At 39.9% G+C, this 15,330-nt stretch overlaps 2 protein-coding genes across 2 annotated transcripts; one reads left to right on the top strand and one right to left on the bottom strand.

Annotated features, from left to right (window-relative positions):
- Positions 1-365: 365 nt before the first annotated feature.
- On the bottom strand, positions 366-6,577 carry tap1 (transporter 1, ATP-binding cassette, sub-family B (MDR/TAP)). The gene is made up of 13 exons (XM_083761176.1): positions 6,288-6,577; positions 5,204-5,545; positions 4,840-5,035; positions 4,393-4,507; positions 3,939-4,069; positions 3,572-3,777; positions 3,066-3,263; positions 2,682-2,810; positions 2,057-2,242; positions 1,647-1,820; positions 1,175-1,334; positions 931-1,067; positions 366-812 (listed from the first exon to the last, which is right to left on the bottom strand). Exons 2-13 carry the CDS (start codon positions 5,531-5,533, stop codon positions 615-617), a joined length of 2,160 nt encoding a protein of 719 aa, XP_083617302.1. The 5' UTR covers positions 5,534-5,545; positions 6,288-6,577; the 3' UTR covers positions 366-614.
- Positions 5,957-15,202, top strand: LOC310855960 (uncharacterized protein). Its single transcript, XM_083761175.1, has 9 exons — positions 5,957-5,993; positions 7,796-7,915; positions 8,020-8,175; positions 8,977-9,087; positions 9,180-9,341; positions 9,947-10,054; positions 10,140-10,295; positions 12,114-12,782; positions 12,911-15,202. The coding sequence occupies exons 2-9, from the start codon at positions 7,807-7,809 to the stop codon at positions 13,861-13,863; spliced, it is 2,424 nt and encodes an 807-aa protein (XP_083617301.1). The 5' UTR covers positions 5,957-5,993; positions 7,796-7,806; the 3' UTR covers positions 13,864-15,202.
- Positions 15,203-15,330: the final 128 nt, after the last annotated feature.

Below are 15,330 nucleotides of genomic sequence, written 5' to 3'. Positions count from 1 at the left end.
TATAGAATATTGGATAAAGCCAGACTCATTCTTATTTCATTTTGTTAACATTTTAAAGTCAAACGTTTTTAAATGAAGGAATATTCAATGTCCATACAGTAGCCTATGTATCATTGAATAAATAAGAAAATACTGTGAACAGGCATAAAATTAAACACTTGTGGTCAAATTCATTTAAAAAAACCTTTTATACACCTCAAGTCAAAATGAACTAATGCTTTATGCTTTATATGACACAAAGAGTTTGAAGGAAATATTTCTCAGGTGTCCACTCTTCCTGTATTCCATTCCCTACCATGTGATTCAGTTTGAAACTACAACTAAAGCTAATGTCAATATTAAAGAGTGATAGCAGGGAATAACTTAACAATCTTCGTCTTTATTGTCATGAATAATCTTTGGTCAAGAGCAAACTACTCGATAATTACATGAATGAGTAAAAAAAACCAAGTAAAACAGTAACTTGTGCAAGCATGAATTGGACATTTCAGTGTATGGTTGATAGGCATACATGATACATACATATATATACACACACACACACACACACACACACACACAGTAATCCAAGTACCACATTCATGATAGTGTCAATGTTCGCCCCCTCTTCCACTTTAAACCGAGCTTATATTTTGCTTCCTCACCATATCAGCATAAAAACCATCTTTCTTCAGAAGCTCATCATGACTCCCCTCCTCCACTACCATGCCATTATCCAGGACAATTATATTATTGGCCTTCTCTACCACACTCATTTTGTGAGATATCAACAGCACAGACCACAGGTCAGTTTTCAACAAGGCTTCGTGAACCTGTTCAGTAAAAAAGAGAATTAACGTTACATTTTGAATAATAATACAAAACAATTAATAATAGAGTAACTAGCATTTGGCCAATGACTAGTGGTAATAAATAACAGGTTTTTCTTACGTTATGTTCAGTCTCTGTGTCCAGGTCACTGGTGGCATTGTCCAGTATCAGGATCTTAGGCTGTCTGATTAAAGCTCTGGCAATGGCAATACGCTGCTTCTGGCCTCCTGACACCAGGCCTCCCTTCTGTCCTGCATCTATAGATCAAAATTATATGATGTTAACTTAACATACAGCCTCGTGACTTATTGAAATAGGAAAATGCCTTTTGTTCTTTCTCCTAACCAGAGTTGCCAGGCCAGACCTGTTTCATATCCATTTGGGAGTTCAGAGATGAACTTATGAGCACTAGCCAACTCAGCGGCCCAATGCATCTTCTCATCAGAAGCATCCTCGGAACCATACTTGATGTTCTCTTTCACGGAACGTGCAAACAGCACACATTCCTGGCTCACCACAGCGATCTAAAAACAAAACAGGAATAAAAGAAGGAAATTTGAATGGCGGCTTGCCTGTCAAACTCTTGAATCACGTGGTTGCACAGTAGACGCATTTTTCAGAAACCTGAAGGGAAAACACTGCTAAAAATTTGAAAAACGCAGCAGTGTGCAGGGACCTTAACTGCTTTTACCTAACTCTCATTTTCCTTTTAACATCCAACATGTTACAGATTATTTGTATTGGTAAAAGACAAATAATTAAAAATATTATAAAATATTCATTTGGAATCAGATTTCTGAAATACAATTAGAGTATTTCTGCACTTGATTGGCCACCTTATCGCATAGGTACTGGTCCTTGTAGCACTGCAATGGCTTTCCATCCAGTAGGATCTCTCCAGTTTGGGGCTGATAGTACCGTTCCAGCAGTCTCAAACATGTGGTCTTCCCTGAACTATTAAGCCCAACAAGAGCAGTGACCTGGCCTGGCTTCATCTCCAGGCAAACATCCTGCAGTGGAAGTTAAATGAATGAGAAGAATGGAGATGGATTTTCTTTTCTTTTTTTTATTGTACAGTAAGTGATCACTTGCAATACGTATTAGAATTTGTCTTGGTGAAATTAGTGTAAACTTAAATGGCAACACAAAGTCATGCCATATCAATAAGCTATGGTATGAGATATGAGAGTGTATGAGGACAGGATATGATAACATTCACTATACTAATTCCTGTAGACTTGTATACCTTTAGTGTTGCATCCTTTTTGCCAGCATAGGTAAATGTGACATTTTTGAACTGTACATGTCCATTCAGATGTTCAGGCTCCAAAGTACCGTCTGGAGGCACTTGGGGATTTCGATCCAAATACTCAAAGATCTTCTCAGATCCACCGATTGCCTTTTTCACATCTGGATAAAAACGCATAATACTCTAGAAGAGAGGATGCCGATTAGGGATCACACATAGGCAGATTAATTCATTCAGTTATCTTTTACAAATAACAAAGACATCTTGCAACTCTTGTCGGATTGCTAATTCAACATTTATTTTGACAATTGCAGATCCCATTGGGGATTCAAATGTATCATTATTGCCATAAATAAATATACAAGAGTTGTAAGCTGTTGATACCTGTGGATTAAACAGTTTGGTTCCACACCAGAGATGGGCAAATGACTAACAATTACCACAAAAAGTACCAAATAATAAATTCATTCTACAAATTCTGCAGCATTAATAGACAACACTGCATTTCTTTCCAGTGGTCGTTCTTAATTGTCAACATCTGGGGGTCATGTTTTGGATAAATGAAACCCCCTTGATATCCAGACTGGAATGTGTACATTGTTATTTTTGTCAATGGTCTCACCTCCACAGCAGAGGCAAATTGTAGCTCATAAAGGATGAAGGACACCAGGTCACCACTGCTCACAGTCCCTCTGGTCACCAACAGACCTCCATAATACAGAATAAAGACCTTCAGGGCCAAACCGGACAACTAGAAGGACATAAATAATGTTCTTTGGCACAAGTCTCACAGTCTCACACAGTTTGAAATGCTTGTTTTAATCTGCTTTGGATTCCACCTGGGTGGGGTTTGATACATTTACATACACAATACTGTATATAATGCGTGTCCAAAAGTGGAAAGTATTTGAGTCAATTTAGTATTCTACCTTACATTCTGCCAACAATCTGAACCATGCACCCGTCACTCTAAGTCTAAATAGTCTAAAACAAAAAAAATACTCACACTATTGGCCCAGGTGGAGCATGCATAGGCTGTTGCTTCCTTTATATTGAGGTCAAAAGTATCGTCTAGCCGCTTGCTGTACTTCTCTGTCTCACCATCCTCATTGGCAAAGCTCCTCACTGTCTTAATGCTGGAAAAAACTTCAGTGGCCACTTGGTTGGCTTTAGCTAGTGATTCTCGAACCTCGGCAGAAAGTTTCTGAAGCATGGACACAATTTATTGATTGACTAATGTTGTTTATACAAATATGGACGATTATTCTTGAAAACAAGAAATAGAGTCTAATAATGTCATGGCCTCACTGTCCAATATTTAGCTATCGATAGCAAGTCTACGTGTGCAGTTTGTGATCAAAGCCACACAAATAACAATTCAGTGTTCAGAGGTGAAGCTGCACTACAGTATCTAGCCTTCGGACATAATGTGAAAACAACAACAAATGTATATGAAGCTCAAACGCAATCAACAGTAATGGGTAGAATGAGGAGTACTGGAGACAACTTCACCTGGTGGAAGCTTCCGGAGAACTTTGGTATAACCCAGATGATTGGAAGTCCCATGCAAGTCAAAAGAGATAGCTTCCAAGACTGGCAGACCATGTAAAAAAAGACAAAGCTGACACGAGCAAAATACCACATCAAAAGACTCAGGTCATCGCTCAAGGATTCACTCATGCTGTTGGCATCGCTGGTAATACGTGACACAATTTCTCCTAGAACAGGAAGTACATACAGTATTAGCACCATAGAGTTTAGAGTTTAAGTTTAACATGTTTTTTATATAAATATTTTAGAATACAAACAAACAAATTATATAGGACTTGAACTTGACATACAGTTAAGACTAGCCCTATGTGTAATTCGGAAGACTTGCCTGAATTACTGGCATCAAAGAAAGCAATCTCCTGTTTCAGCACAGACTGGAAGACTATGCCCTGGACTGAAGTATGGATGCAGCTCATGGTAATGTTATACATGAGGTCGCATGCAAACTCAAACACAGCACTGGAGGAGATAACAAAACCAGTGAGTGAATGGAGACTGCACATTGTAAAAAAATCTCAAAATGCATGTATAATAACACAATATTACTGTTACAGTACCAGAAATACTGTCACTTCTACAATAACATATTATAACAAGTAGTCTATTAATAAGAAATATAGATAAATATTATTAAATCAAGCGTTTTCAACAGTTATGAAATGAGCAACCTTGTGATCTTGTCTATCAAATCACCAAGTCGCTCAAACAATACAAGCAAGTTTAAACATACTATCAATGTCATGTGAGCAATGTTTTTTGCTCAACAAATACACAACAAATACCTTGCAACAGTCATCAGTGTCATAACTATAATGGCTGAAGTGAAAGCATCAGGACTCTCTTCATTCATGATCCAATCAGCCATACGGCCAGTATACTGAGGGATAGCCATCTCGCCTGAGGACACAGTGCAGATATTTTAAGTAGACATACTGTACATTTGGAGCAACAGAATAGGTGTTACTGCCCCTGTCCTCTGACCTCTCATGTGACGAGCAAACATGTAAGTGTCACACATTATGCCACACAGGATGAGCAAACAAAATGCAAAGTAACGGGGGAAATGATCCATACATCCATCCATCTTCAACCGCTTATCCGTAGTCGGGTCGGGTAAATATTTCAGTTTACTCAACTAAATACTGGCACTTTGCAAATAACCATTGCAATTATGTTTAACACAACACCAATTAATTGTTTTGAATAGGCCAAGGTGAAGACCCACATACCCCAGGAGGAGAGAGCAACAAGAATGAGCACAACAACAAAGCGACTGGAGTAGGGCAGCATGTATGCCATCAGTCTCTTCAGAGAGGCCCCACTGGTCTCCTTTGGTTTCTCACAGGTCATCTTTGTTAAAAAAGGCGAGATGTAACCTCTCCAGTAGAGCCAAGCCACTACTGTTATGACATAGTTCTGTAATAGCTGTAAAACAACAAGAAATGAGGGGTTTCAAAATAATAATAATAATAATTTCATACATATACTGGTTTACATTCAAACTAGTTTAAGGGGTGAAAATGTAACTTTCACTTTAGCTTTGTGCTGAATAATTTATATTTTCAGTTAAACCATTACACAGCAACTACACACCCTTTCCCAGGAGTACCATCCCCACAACTGGTCCAAGGTGGACTGACCCAGCACCCAGAGAAGGCTGATGTAGACTGGACAGAGGAAACACAGGACACCAATGCTCTGGAGCCCCTCAAAGCCATTTATCCACGGTAGGCTTCCGGGGTAGGTGAAGATCAAAAAGGTGAAGAGCAAAAGGCCGGCCCTGACCAGCCCTCCACCCCACAAAGTGATGAAGGGATGATGGATGAGGAGAGGGGAAGACTGGGCTACGCTGATTGTGTATACCACACCCACGTCCAGGCACAGCAGAAGTGGATAAAACAAACAGCTCATTTTCCCCACCATGCCATACAGGTTCTGTAAGTACAAAGGTCAGGTGTGAATTTGAATGCATCCACAAAACAACCCTTTACCTGTTCTAAATCAATACAACAGGGTAAAAGGCTCATATATCAAAACACTTTTGTTTTGTGCTATATAGTTGTGTGCTAGCTAGTTTTGTGCTGTGTATTTGATGATTTTTATTTTGCATAGATGTGTAAATTTGTCTATGTCTTTAAATCTTTTGATGAATTGAAAAACTAGGATCCTGATGCAATTGGTGTTTTTGGATTGGTTGTTGAAAATAATTGACATTTTCGGTTTCGTTTACTTTATTGTGTATACTGTATACCTCACAATTGTGAAAGTGTAGCTAAATAACTAGTCTGTTACTGTATTATGCTACAACTCCATATAGCCAAACAACTATATTTGACTCACTGTCCGCGTAATGCGCATGCTCAGCGTCCTCAACGGGGTTCTGGTAAGTGTAGTCGTAAATACAGCATATTCTGTACATTAATAGCTGTCATTTGCAAGTTACTACTTTCAGCACACTGAAAATGAAAATACAACTTTGTAGCTACAACATTATTGAAACAAATGTGTGTTGTGTTAGACGCTCATATAATGATACGGAACCAGCTTTACACGAGCATGCTACCGTGGTCGCCAAATGCTTTCTTGTAAAGAATAAGAATAGCATAATGTAGAGATACTAAATTAAGTCACAAAAAGGCTAAGTTTAAACATTCCTCGATACCAAACTGGAACGCACCGAGTTCGCTTTCACGTCCAGCGTTTGCGTGAATGGTGGATCCTCACCCGACCGTCCTAGAGCTCGGCGTCTAACTATGAACTGTTGTTGTAGATGTTGTTGTTTTTACTCCAGACTAATTAAAATAGTATCTAGATTAATTCCATGCTCATTTATCTATTCGGCAATCGTTCGGCCAGTGCACGCGCTTTTGCTACCAGTGTGTAAAAACTGAAAGTGAAAGTGTATCATCTGAAGCCTGCAATGGAAACCCCCAGAGCTTGATCCACCATGGTCTGTCTGCGGGGACATGGTGGCTCCGAGTCCTAGGCTAAACTCAATTTTGTTGGCCTCGGTTACTTGGGAGGGACTGCGGGTCAACTGACTGCGCCACTGTTTCTCCTAAACAACCCAGAACCGAAACTATAGGTTTTACCGTTACAACCAGCGACAACAACATAAGAAGAAGAATAAGTAAAAAAGTGTCATTATAATCAACAAACTTCTGGTTGAAATGCATATCCATGTACAATGCTGCCACCACGTGGCCGTGCCCCATTCTGCACACTGTGTGCATACTCCTCTCCAGATCAAACAAAGCACTCCTGTCCAATTCGCTTATTCCCGACTACATTCGGCGTGCGTATCTTTATATGTTGCAGAAGACATTTTGTACAAAGCCTGGAAACAATAGACCTTCCTGTTTCCTTCATTGGGCCTATGTTAAAATCATTTGACATTAACAATGTAATGTAACTAAAGACCATTGGCATCAATGCAGCTGTGCCCGATGTCCCCCCACTGGTTAAAGAAGCTACCACTGTACAAACCAAAATGTAGCTACTATCTATCAGGCTTTATTAATACGTGGACACATTGTTATTTTCCACCTCAACGGCGAGTGCGCATGCTCAGACATGGCAGCTGCCTTTTGGGAAGCAACAATTCATACCGTTAGTTTCAGGTATTTATTTGGCAAATCGACGACAATCATTCATCGACGGGCATTTGGATTGAGCACTGTGACTGTCGGCGTGACAATGGAGTGAAGTGACAGTGGGGAAAACGTGTTTTGCGAGCTGCCTCGATCTGGATGGAACCGACGGGTCTACGAGACGTTTTCAACTGTATAACATTGTGTAAGCATATACGCCCATGACGAGAGTAATTATGATGGCACGTCAGCCTAAATCGACAGTTAACAAGAATATTTCATCGTCACACATAACTTCGTATCTAACGTAACAACATTGGTGTTACATTGTTTTAATTAATTCCTTCTTTTTTTGCTTCTCGAAAGCTTCGGGCCCATGCAGAACGAATAATGTAGGCCTGATTTTACATAGTTACGCGCGTGACGTTCCAGTGGTTCCACATAATCACATCTGGATTCGGATGCAGCAGTGGTGTTAGAAAATATGAATTATATTATGTATATAATATTAGAATCTGTGAATCGTGAGTACTTGTCTTGGATTGTTTCGCTAGAAGCAGTAGACTTAAAATAAGCTGTTATTGCTCTTTTATAGCCTTTGCTGCAATGGACGATTTCGGTCATCCAAAAGCCAACAACAATGATCCCCATCATCCCCCTAATATGCATAGGCCTATCATCGATGCAGCTGGAATGCACCACCACATCCAACATGGTCAGTAATAGTATTCATAGTATGTGTTTTGCAATGCTTTTCTAATAACGCATAATATCAGGAATGTACAAATCATAACCAGGTGCCATTTGTTGTTTCTCCAGGGCACTTACACGGTGGTGGCAGGAATTTTCATTTTGAGAAAGATGCCATGACCAGAAAACATTGTCACTCTGTAATTGCAGACCCACAGGCACTGATGATCGGCCACTCTGCCCAGTGCCCACCACATAATAATATTCCTTTAGCCCTTGATAATGGTAAGTGATGGTTGTTGTTAGAGGTCTTGTCCCTCACCTACTTGGTCTACTGGCTCAAATGTTTATGATTGAGTCCACACATTTTCTTTTTAAATAAAACATTCATCAACAATTTGTTTTACATGAAAATAAAATGATGGGAAAGGGGATGCCATGCCCTGCCCAACACTTTGACACGTTTTCATATTTGAATAATTAATAATAGTCAGATAGATAAAGGTAAAACTCATATCCACTCTTCAGGTGTCATCCTCATCCTTAGTTCGTTTTTAAGGGCCATTCACACTGAGCACTATAACTATAAAAATGTAGTTTTAAAAATCGTTCTAAGCCAAGTGGAAGGCAGTGTTCACACACACTATATATATATATATAGGTTGTGGACTAACGCCCGGACGATTATTATTGTTAGCGCAACCTCAAATTAATGTTTTATTAAGCTCTCAACATGGCACTTTGTTTTGGTAAAACAATTATGAAATATGTACCCAAAATGTCCATCCATATGCAGTAGGTGTGTTTAAATACTCAACCAGTGGGGAGAGCCTCACTCATTCCTAAAGCAAAGCAGCTCCTATAGTAGTTAACCGCTTAATCAATCAAAAATAAAAATATGTACAGTAAAACAGACTTTTTACTGGGGACAGTTTCGAATTGCAGCCACCTACTGTAAGTGCTCTTAAGAGCTCTAAAGTTATGCATAATCACATCTGGATTCGGGTGCGTGTGAGAAAATATGAATTAAATTATAGTATTGAAATATGTAGGCCTACATCATGAAGCTGTTACTTCTCTTTATAGCCTTTGCTGCACTGGGGGATATTGGTCTCCATCCAAAAGCCACCAACAATGCCCCCCATATACATAGACCTACAGTCACAGAGACAGCTGGAATGCACCATATCCAACAGGGTCAGTAGTATTCATGTGTGTTTTGTAATGTTTTTCAATGACACATCAGCGATTTACAAATCATAACCAGGTGCCATGCGTTGTTTCTCCAGGGCACGTACACATCACTGATGCAAGTAGGCATTTTCATTTGGAGAAAGATGGCGCTTCCAGAATACAGGGTCACTCTGTAATCACAGACCCACAGGCACTGATGATTGCCCACTCTGCCCAGTGCCCACCACAGAACTCTGGTCCTTTAGTCCTTGATAATGGTAAGTGATAGAGTTGTTGCGGGTCTTCACATCACTTTGCTACTGTATGAACCTGCTTGGTCTTCTGGTTCAAAATGTTTATTATTGAGTCCACATATTATTTGAAATATTAGTGTGTTAGTTCAAATGCTGATGGGAAAATAAGGAAGCACATGCTCAGACATTGCAGCTGCTAGTGGGAAGTATAACATTTGATAACGCTGGTGCAGTTGTTTGGTAAATAGAGAACAAACTCATACATTGGCAGGCATTTTAGTTGAACACAGCAATTGTCAGCATGATGGTGAAGTGACATAATATGTCACTTCACATATTATGTGGAAATTAGTTTTGTGAGAAGCTTCGATCTGGATGGAACCTAAGGGTCTACAAGACCTTTTTAACTGTATAACATTGTAAACATAAATGCCCAACTAGTGTTGAAGGCACTTTATTTTTTTCATGCCCGGATAATACCACTGATGTTACGCATAATCACATCTGGATTAGGATACAGTGCAGTGGTGTAATATGAATTACGCTATTGAAATCTGTAAGCCTGCATCCAATACATTGTCTTGTGCAATCAGAAGCAGTGCGCTTAAAGAAACTATTGTCTTTTATAGCCTTTTCTTCAATGGAGGATATTGGTCTCCTTCCAAAAAACAACAATGTCCCTCATATGCATAGACCTACAATCACAGATACAGCTGGAATGCACCACATCCAACAGGGTCAGTATTCATTATGTGTTCTGTATTGCTTTTCAAAGTCAGCTATTTACAAATGATAACCAGTTGCCATGTGTTGTTTTTCCAGGGCACTTGCACATCAGTGATGGAAGCAGGAATTTTCATTTGGAGAAAGATGCCAGTTCCAGAATACATTGTCACTCTGTAATTACAGACCAAATGATGATGGCCCAGTGCCCAGTCTGCCCACCACAGCACTCTGTTCCTTTTGTCCTTGATAATGGTAAGTGATAGAGTTGTCAGAGAGGTCTTGTCCTCACTGAACATTACTTTGTTATGGACCTTCTTGGTCTACACTACAGGTTCTAATGTTTATGATTGAGTCATGGTTTCAGCAGTTGTTTGCCGGAGCGTCTTTATTCTCTGTCCTATAATAAATTCTTGGCACTTTGGCTATATCAGTGTGTGCAGACACTTTTAAGGGGTGCTAGCCCCTTCTATAAACAGCTTTTGTCCCCGCCAGTCTCAAGTTTTGCCATTTGAGAAATTGCGTCAGAATTCCGCGAAATATGACGTAAATTAAACATCAAAACATTAAACGCCATTGACATTGAAGGGAAAATGTACGTCATATGTAAACGAGCAAATCAGCCAACTAATCACAGGCAACAGGTATTCTGATAAAATTTTAATGTTTGTGAATTAAGAATTAGTATTAAATAAAAATCAAATTATATGGATCTCAGGGTACACATGGGAATGCATGGTTCCAATGTGGATCTCGAAACTTCATGTTTGTGCTAAAATGAGGAAGGTACAAGAATAATTCAATGCAAGCATGTATGGTCATCATCAGTCTACCTCTGAGGCCGGTTCCTCTTGTCCTTGTCACGGTGTGGTCACAGAGGTAGGACTCAAACGCAGAACGACCAGGCCAGGCAGAGAAATTAATGTTCAAGAGATTTATTTCTCAAAAATCCACATGGAAAAATCACAAGGCACAATATACATGGTTCAACTGACCACAACATATACAATGACGAACTGACAAGGAGCTTAAAACACTGGGGCATATATATAGACAAGACTAACTACACACAGGTGAACTGAAACACACAATCAACACTGGGATAGGCTAACAGACAACAGAACACAGGTGGCTAGGGTTACACTAATACAGGGAGGTGAGACAAGGCAGGAGACAGCAAACAAGGCAGACAGGAAACACTAGGAACAAAACTACAAAATAAGGTACAGAATACAAATACAAGTAATAAGTCCCAAAACACAGACAAAGTCCAAGGGCAGAGGAACGAACCGTGACAGTCCTCAAGCAAGCACACAGCTGACATAGTGATATTGTCAAGAGATATGCCCATAGGTATCACTTTTTTTTAACCAGTGTTATTAAGTCGAATATACATCATACAGCGCAGGCATCGTGGTGGGAGGTGCGTGGCAGACAGGCAGCTGAAAGCCTGGTGACACGCGGTTACAGATGTCCTGTCTGAAGTAGTCAAACCAAGGACAATGTTACAATAGTGATAAAATGTGATAAAATGAACAGCAGGATAACATCGGACCGATTATCTGTCTATCAGCAACGACGGCTCGCACGCGTCATTCAAAATCCCAATAGGGTTGTGTAAACACCCGCCCCCGCCTGTCAGTGTTGTCTGTACTGTGGACAGTTGTCCAGGGCTGCTGCCGTGTCAAAACCAACTCTGTGCCGTGTGCCGTGTGTGTGTGCGTTCGTGTGTGCGTGTCTCAGACACACAGACATGTTTATGGGAGTCCCAGGAATACACAGACCCCCCCCCCCCCCAGGGAATGCTCTGCAGACTACTTGCCTAATAATATTTACTTTGTGCCCTTCCCAAGCTCATCCGTTAACAATTCCTTCTCAATCAATAATGTGATCTATTATATCGCATTACCCACACTGTACCTAATTTGGTGTTCATATATTAGAACGGGTAAGGACTAGTAATAATACATTTATGAAAAAGTGTTTCATTTATTGGCATAAATAAACTTGCTTTCACCTGGACGATCCCGTTTTGTGACATGACTTGCTGCTAAACAATTCTGCTTCTTACAGCACGCCTTAATATGCCGGCTAACAGTGGGAGCATTGCTTCGGAGAAAGCAGGACCTGCCAGGAAGAGATCCAAATCCAAAGCCAAACCTAAATCCTCCAAACCCAGAGTGGCTGAACCATCTAAGTGGAAACAAAACCAGCAAAAACAACTGAGGATGGAGGGCAAAGCGTATGTAAGCAAACGAAAAAAAGACGGTGAAGCTGTGACAAAACAACCAAGGAAAATAGGAGACACATGCACCTCAAAAGCATGCAAGAGAGCCTCCAACCGATTTTGCCACGACTTTAAGGAAGAAGTCAGACAGAAGATGTTCGAAGGCTTCTGGCAGGACATGAACTGGTCTCAGAGAAAGATATTTATCGCAGGATTAGTGGACCGGGTCTCGGTGGAGAGGACACGGGCAGCAAAAGAAAATTCACGGAGATCAATCTCAATGCGCTATCATTTGAGACTCAATGGCAAAAGAAAACAAGTCTGTAAGCACATGTTCCTGCGTACTTTGGGAGTTGGAGAGTGGTCTGTGCAAAGCTGGGCCCAAAAGAAGTATTTTAACAAAAAGACTGAACAACCGAAAAAGAAGTTAAAAAAGAAGCAGGAGATTCCTCAGACCACACAAAAAGAGACTGATCCAGCTGTAGCCACAAACACTGGGAAAGTAAACCAGGAAGGTAAGTTAATAATTAGCATATACACTGTGTATGCTTATTTAGCTTATTTATGTTTGATGTATTATAGTAAATATCATCAATAAATGGTAGTGTTTCATAGTATTGATGACTTTGACCTCTTATTGTAGAACACGGCAATTCCTCTGACCACGACGAAAGCTTACCATTGGAGCCAATTGAGCAGGAGCAGGAAGGGCCTGCCAAAAAGAAATCCAGAGTTGCCAAACCACTGCAATGGAAGCAATTTAAACAGAAGCAACTTAGAATGCAGGGCAAATCATATGTCACTAAAAGAAAAAAAGATGGCACAATCGTGACTAAGGAGCAGAGGAAACTGGGATCAGGGTGCTCCTCCAATGCATGCAAGAGAGCATCAAGCCGCTTCTGTTCTGACATCAGCGAAGACACAAGGAAGGACATTTTTGACAAATTCTGGAATGCCATGAATTGGACCGAAAGAAAAGTTCATATCGCAGGACTTGTTGACCGTGATATAGTGGAGAGAACACGAGCACCGTGGACACAGTCAAGAAGGACAGTGTCACTGCGCTATCACTTGATAGTTGCGGGTGACAGAAAACAAGTTTGCAAAAAGATGTTCCTCTCTACTTTTGGGGTTGGGGAGTGGTCTGTGCTCAACTGGGCTCAAAGCCCAACAAACCGGCAGACAGACTCAGCTGAAAACTTGGCAAAGGAGAAGAAACTGTTGCCAAGAAAATCCCCCAAAGCTTCGGAGCACCAAATCCTGAAGGTGTTCCTCGAGAGTTTACCAAAGGTGCCCTCATACCCTGGCAGCACTTCTATCAGTAAGCTGTATCTGGAGCCAGTGTTCTCCAACATGGCTGATGTGTATCGGCACTACCAAAATCACTGTTTAGAGAAACAAACCAAACCCCTCTCCCGACAGGTGTTTTGCGTTGTGTTTAAAAGGATGGATTTGGGCCTGTGTGATCCCAAGAAGGATCAAAGTTGTTCTACTTATAACTCAGCAGGGAACTTGTTCAATGAGCTTTGGGAAGAATACTGCATGGAAAGTGAAGCCGCAGGGGGGCCACACCCACAGAAAGCTGTAGTCCAATAGCAGCGGTGTCTGTCACGCCAAATTCTGAGTGGGCACAATTGGAGCGGGGAATGTAGGTCTTTCCCAAGAAAAAAAAGAAAATAACACTATTTTCTGCTCATATCTGCATGACATTTACTGACTTACGGTTTATTATTTTTAAACTTCACTATATGGCTCAGTAATCTCCAACTTTATATTAGACTAAAATACTGTGTATATTAAGAGATTTTGTCAATTATTTGTGCTGTTATTGTTATTATAACTATTATTCACTAGCTTCTGCAGCCATGTATCTTGTAAAAAAGCTAAATCTTGTCTGTTTCAACCAAACATTTTAAGGGGCACAAATTCACATACAAACACTATATTCGCAATGCAAATTAATTCAGAGAACAGATAACCACAGATGCGAGGAACCAGCCATCATGGTATTAGTTATTTTCAAAGAATGCATATAAATCAGAATGTACAGTTGGGACTGCCGACACATAGCAGTATTTTTAGTATACAGATATTTTATATCTGTATACCAAATGGAATATCAAATGGAATTAACTGGTTTGCTAACTATAACCTTTGATAGTGTTGGTAAAAAAAATATATAATATCTCTTTTACTAATATTAAGTGGGGTGCTTTGCAGTCACAAGTCATGACTGGCCTTCTACTGTAAGCTACTGGGATGAGGGATAGCTAACTACTATAGTAGGTAGCAATGACATAATTGCATATTATTTCAAAAATAATAGTCCTGTCCCGTCCCGTCCCCCCACACCTAAAAAAAGAAAAAGAAAAAAACTGCAGACCCTCCGTTTCAAGGGCATGACGCCACTGTCCCATGGGGATGGTCAAGAGCAGACGTTTCATGGTTATACATTAAGTTATACATTGTGTTGTGTGCCAAGAATGCATAATTTGTAATATTAATGTGTTAATTGTTGTGAAATGCATGGTAAAACCTACTATATGTGAATTGATGTAATGTTCTGTTCGGGGTCAAATGTTTTGCCAAACCAACCATCTTAAATTGAATTGTCATTAATAGGTTTGTTAAGCATTGGTTGTGGTTAACCAAAATACATTGCTGCCAGGAACAAGTCAACAATATTTGAAACAATCTAATCGTATAAGTAATCAAAAGGCTGTTTTAGTTTGTGGATTGAATTAAGTGCAATTATTTGTCAGATTTTTCCTTTTAATTTATCTTCTTTGAGATGTGTAATTGTTCCTCAGCCTTCATTTTCAGTTTATGAGAAAATAAATAACATGATTTGTTTTGTTAAATCATACCAAAATGTGTTTATCCTGATTTGACGTTTAAGAGATTTGGGAATCTTAATAAAGGTCATTTGGTCAAATTCAAACCACACTGTTGTCTTAACGTATACATTCTGCATTGTAATAATAGTATGTTTGATCTAATCAAACGCACACTATTCTGTGACGTGGAGTCTAAAGAAGGCTCATGGGCACTCGCACGCACGCA

The sequence above is a fragment of the Protomyctophum parallelum genome (assembly GCF_964188405.1).
Source record: "Protomyctophum parallelum genome assembly, chromosome: 3".
NCBI lineage: Eukaryota > Metazoa > Chordata > Actinopteri > Myctophiformes > Myctophidae > Protomyctophum > Protomyctophum parallelum.
The sequence above is the reverse complement of the archived record's forward strand: the minus strand, read 5'-3'. Positions and strand labels throughout refer to the sequence as shown.

Coding starts and splice junctions, on each gene's coding strand:
- tap1 (XM_083761176.1), bottom strand. CDS start 5,533: ATGGTGGGGAAAATGAGCTGTTTGTTTTATCCACTTCTGCTGTGCCTG. Junction 4,508..4,839: donor TGTTGCTCTCTCCTCCTGGG/GTATGTGGGTCT, acceptor CTGTGTCCTCAG/GCGAGATGGCTATCCCTCAG. Junction 3,264..3,571: donor TCTCCGGAAGCTTCCACCAG/GTGAAGTTGTCT, acceptor TCCATGCTTCAG/AAACTTTCTGCCGAGGTTCG.
- LOC310855960 (XM_083761175.1), top strand. CDS start 7,807: ATGGACGATTTCGGTCATCCAAAAGCCAACAACAATGATCCCCATCAT. Junction 9,088..9,179: donor AATGCACCATATCCAACAGG/GTCAGTAGTATT, acceptor TTGTTTCTCCAG/GGCACGTACACATCACTGAT. Junction 9,342..9,946: donor TCCTTTAGTCCTTGATAATG/GTAAGTGATAGA, acceptor TGTCTTTTATAG/CCTTTTCTTCAATGGAGGAT.